Source organism: Palaemon carinicauda, chromosome 8, assembly GCF_036898095.1.
Source record: "Palaemon carinicauda isolate YSFRI2023 chromosome 8, ASM3689809v2, whole genome shotgun sequence".
In the NCBI taxonomy this organism is placed as follows: domain Eukaryota; kingdom Metazoa; phylum Arthropoda; class Malacostraca; order Decapoda; family Palaemonidae; genus Palaemon; species Palaemon carinicauda.
In genome coordinates, this window is record NC_090732.1 from 137,882,481 (window position 1) to 137,887,480 (window position 5,000).

Consider the following 5,000-nt stretch of genomic DNA (forward strand, 5'->3'; position numbering starts at 1 on the left):
GCTAAAGATAAGGCTAACTATAATATCTGCAGAGCAGAATAGAGATGTAGCTGTAGCTAGTGTTGGGTCATCAAAAACAGCTCATAAGTATTACACCACATGCTCCTTCTAGTTGTGATATGTAAATTGTTTGTGTGATATGTGGTAGTATAAGAAATAAGCAAGTGTGTGAGAATTTAAGAATTTGTGAATACGATAGTGCCAAAAAATATCTCTCGCATCCAGAGATTTGGGTAGTTCATGATCGGCCCGACTGGCTCTGTCCAGTAGGAGGAGATGACATGAAATTGAGGGCAGACCTTACAAAAATTTTTATTAGGGCCTGAAGGACATTGTGAAATAGGTGCATCGCATAATGCTGGTGCTATGGCAGAGTTCAAGCTTTTATATTGCGAGATTGTTTTTTCAACATTTTTATAGATCGCTCATGAAGGACAGAGGCAAGGGACTGGACAATGTCCTAGAGACTAAAGATTATACACACATAATTAGTACCCAAGCCCCCTCTCCATCAAGTGAACCACAATGTAACAAAACTTCTTGATTTTGCCCCTGTTGTAAACGACTCGATATTTAATCACGGCAGCTGTACCAGTTCTATTGTATAATTTATCCACGAAGGCAGCTGTTGAATGGGAAGTAACTTTGCTTAATCTCAAGAGCCTGGATAATGTTGAGAAACTCTACCAGTCATACAGAAAGGAGAGATTGGTTAACAAGATTTAAAAAATTATTGCAAGTATAACCAGCATTTCAGAAGAAGACGACCCCACATCAAAATGCATATGCAGAGGGGCACAAAGATATTGATCTGGCTAAGGCATGATGCGCGAACTTTCACGAAATACTTACTTATGATGGGCTTTCTGCCCCACAGTTATTTGTAGGCAAACTACTTATACCTACTACCAAATCAAAACTCGTGGATGAAGCAGAGCCATAACTTGGAACAGAGACCCTAATCTGCAAACTCACATAATTGTCTAAACTTCAACAAATGCCCTTAGAAGAATTTTCAAATTCTTGGCGATGTCATCACTTCCAACACCTCTTCAATGTCTTGCTTAATTGAGCATGTTAAATGGGCCTATCTTGTCTTAGTTTCATATACTGAAAATTCAGAGAACGAAGGCTAATACATACACATTAGCCAGATAAGTTTTGGGCATCAGAATGCAAGAGAAATATCCAGGTACTATTTTGGAATGTAGTAAGGATTAATGTTGCTGATAATTTAGCTAACATAACCAGCTCTGTTGCAAGTGACTGCAAGGTGTTTTCAGCACAAATTTCTGGTTTAACAAATTCGTGAACTTCTCAGTGGCATTGAGGCAGAAGATTTCAGACTGGTTTTACAGGTGGAGTGGGCCAACCGGGTATATAAATGCCATGGAATAATCAGTGAGAAAATAAGCATAGTATAAAATGATACTGACACATTTTCATTGCTTGTACATTTCACACCGTACTTTCAAATACTAGGCCCCAAATAAATATGTCAGGAGTATGGTACTCGAGAGAGAAAAATAAAATTCCACTACATCAGGGACTACATGACGGGTCCAGGACTATATGAGTCCTGGGTGGTAGGGGAAATGAATAGCTGACAGTAAGGTGTAAGATCACTAAAATGTGAACACATTTCATGGTTACTTTAGTGAGATTGGATGTGGGTATTGCGCTTGCATTGTTTGTATTCCTTTTTTCAGTTGGCATGACAGAGAAGGATTCGGTATTCAGGAAGTAAAAGGAGACCGATGATCCGCTGTGGAAACCCCTGAATGGGAGAAGCTGAAAAAAATAAGAATCTAGGTGTGAGATCAAGTCTATTATTCCTCAACTGCTTCTGGCTATTTCTCACTTGTAAAATTTCCCATGTCTGATCCAAGAACTCTTGAAGGGTTTCTTCATCCACGTGCAGCTTTTCTTACACAATCATTTTACTGTACATGATGCTACTTATTAGTTACCATTGAACACTAAAAAGTTCCCTTACTTGGATAGGAATAGAATTATAAGATTTCTGCACGTCATTTTTTTTTTTTTTTTTTTTTTTTCCATGTTGTTAGTAAGACTCATGTACTGCTACCTTCCATTCGTGCAACTACTTTTCCCTTTATATTTCTATGAAATATTTCTTGCTAGCTTAGTTCTCCAAGGAAAATGTATTTTATATTCTCTAAACCTTAAAATAGGTGCACTGTTTCAAAACAAAATATTATTGTTTGAAATTGACCTTGTATAGATTTGTTCTGGGACAGCTGAAACGAAGCAATTATCAGGTGTTATAATTCAGGTATATGACTGGTTTCCATGAATACGTATAAGGTTATCTTGAAAGCTATTTTGATCTATTTTCTTTTGAATCAAAAGAGATTATCTATTTGTCAATTACTGAACTTTTACAGAATGGACATATATAGATATAGGTATACGCTTGTGTGTATTTATGAATTAAGAGGTTTCTTGTACTACGATAAGGAATAGATAAATTGAATAACCATGATAAGGAAAGTGTTTATTAAAAAACTTCTGCGTTCCAGCCTTTTTCTCGTATAAATCATTTTGTCTAGTAACAACAATTTAAATATCCTAATCTAAAACTTATCGTAGGTATAAGCATAAATAAACCTTAATGCTAATATTTTCTAAACATATAACTCAAAACACAACTCACATTTATGATAATCACTCACTCTTTGCAAAATAACACACTTAATACGGAAGAAGAAAACATGATACATTATTATCGTTTTAGCTCTTCATTTTTGTAACGCCAGAGTACTTTGTGCGATCAATTACTTGCAAGCCTGACGACAGGTCCTCCTCTCATCACCCAATCCAAGAAGGATCCGTAATATATTCTGAAAGAGAGACGAGCTTATTTATTCAAACAGTAATTGATGTAATCCATATAAAATGGTTCCTAGAAATTAAAGATGTTTGACGCACATATTTGACGTCATTATTTTGTTATGCCAGTGTTGTTGCGAGCACCTTTAATGTATAACCTAGATGAACAAAAAGTTTACGTAATGCTTAATGTAGAAGTTGTGTAAAAACTCTGTTCGTCTGGGGCACTTGAGTCATGAGCTTGTAGAGAATAATTTTAATGAAATCGGCTTATAATTAAGATTTAATCATTAGTGTGTGGTGGGAGTCGGATCGGGATACCAATCAGTCTTGTAGGTATAAAGAAAATGAATAAAAGCATCTTGAATTAGTTGAAACTTCAAAACAAAGCTGACGACGTTAAAAAATTCCTAAGACCATTGGCTCATCGTAATTCGTATGATTACTGTAAGTCCTTTTTTATATATCTAAGTTTATGCCAGTTTTTACTTTCTCAAATGTTCATATATTTTTCTTTATACGATTAGTACAAAAATTTCATGTATCGTGCAGGTAAACTCGTGATAGAATATAACATTTTAATTGTGTTGGTGTTTAGTTGTTGCATACTAACAGGATACTTCATGGTTTGGTGTCATATTGGAATTTCCCTCTAAGCTTAAATTGTGGTTACTGTAATTCCAAAGAGACCTTTTGTATGCATTTCATTTAGATCCGCTCGTTACCCACTCATTTGAGTAACAAGATTTCTTTATCTCCATTACTGAAAATTCCACGTAGCATATTGAAGTTCCATTACCGATTACAAAAAAAACGAATGTGACTGTTTCATTATTATTATTATTATTATTATTATTATTATTATTATTATTATTATTATTATTATTATTATTATTATTATTAAGTTAGGCTACAACCCTAGTTGAAAATCAAGCTGTTATAAGCCCAAGGGCTCCAACAAAGAACAATAGCACAGTGAGGAAAGGAAATAGATAAACTACAAGAGAAGTAATGTACTATTAATATGAATTTTTTAAGAAGTATAACAACAGTAAATTAGATATTTGATATATAAACTATAAAAACTTTAAAACAAACAAGAGGAAGAAAAATAAAATAGAATAGTGTGCCCGAGTGTACCCTCAATTGGAATTAGAATATTCTGAAGAGATGCGCTTCCATAAACGTTTGTCAGTTAGATTTAGGATATTTTAAAGATATATCTAACGATAAATGAAAACAGACAGAGGAATAGGACTGTTTTGAAATCGCTTGGTTATGTGGTAAAAAAAAAAAAAGTCATTGTTGGGAGGTGAATAGAGAGTAACTGGAGGGAGAAAGGGAGAATGACATAGAACAGTGGGATAGATCATTTGAGAGAAGCATTGCAAAGAAAGGTGCCTGTATTATGGTGTTTTTTATCGGGTTCGACATGCTGTTGATGAACCATCATTGGTTATGCATGAAGTAGCTAAGCTTTTGATATTATAATAAAGCAACTGAAGCTGTTACTTTCAATTGTATGAAGCTTTTCACTATTTGCAATATATCTCTACACCTTGACGCGAGATATTCGAACCAAATAAAAAAAAAAGTTGGCCAAGGTATTGCATCGGTTGATTAACATTCATAGCTCTACTAGGACAACTTTGCATATTTATAATTTCAGAATTTTTGACTTCCGGTACCGGATCACTTAGATCGTATTTATGATAGAAAAAAAGATATTAGTTTGTGTCATCTCTGCCTGTATATAAAATATATTTGCTTCTCGCGTCTAATTTTTACAATAAGTGGAATTAACTGAATGAATTTACTAATAGAAAGACAACGAACATTATTGACATCTGTTAAATACCTCTGTTTTGTGAAACCTCTAGATCTTAAGATCTGATCTGCCACTCGGACTCTTCTGCCTGACCTGCAGGTGAGCACTATTGTGTCGTCGTCTGGACTCAACTTCGGGAATCCGTACTTGGCTTTAAACGCCTCTTCAGACAGGTCAAGCGCATCCTCAATTTCTTGAACTGAAACCAATAGAATTTTTAGTAACAAAAATTTAAACACACACACACACACACACACACACACACATATATATATATATATATATATATATATATATATATATATATATATATATATAT

General features: G+C 34.3%; 2 protein-coding genes across 3 annotated transcripts in view; one reads left to right on the forward strand and one right to left on the reverse strand.

Moving 5' to 3' along the window:
- The window catches only part of LOC137645965 (dynein intermediate chain 2, ciliary-like), a 469,865-nt gene that overhangs the window by 203,181 nt on the left and 261,684 nt on the right, over nt 1–5,000 (forward strand). The gene's annotated exons all lie outside the window — the stretch shown is intronic.
- Nucleotides 2,519–5,000, reverse strand: part of LOC137645009 (uncharacterized) — a 9,683-nt gene continuing 7,201 nt past the window's right edge. Inside the window, exons 4-5 of the mRNA XM_068377873.1 lie at nt 4,712–4,880; nt 2,519–2,864 (exon numbers count right to left, since the gene is read on the reverse strand). Of these exons, the coding sequence (XP_068233974.1) occupies nt 2,795–2,864; nt 4,712–4,880 (239 nt within the window). The 3' untranslated portion in view covers nt 2,519–2,794. The remainder of the gene's footprint in view (nt 2,865–4,711; nt 4,881–5,000) is intronic.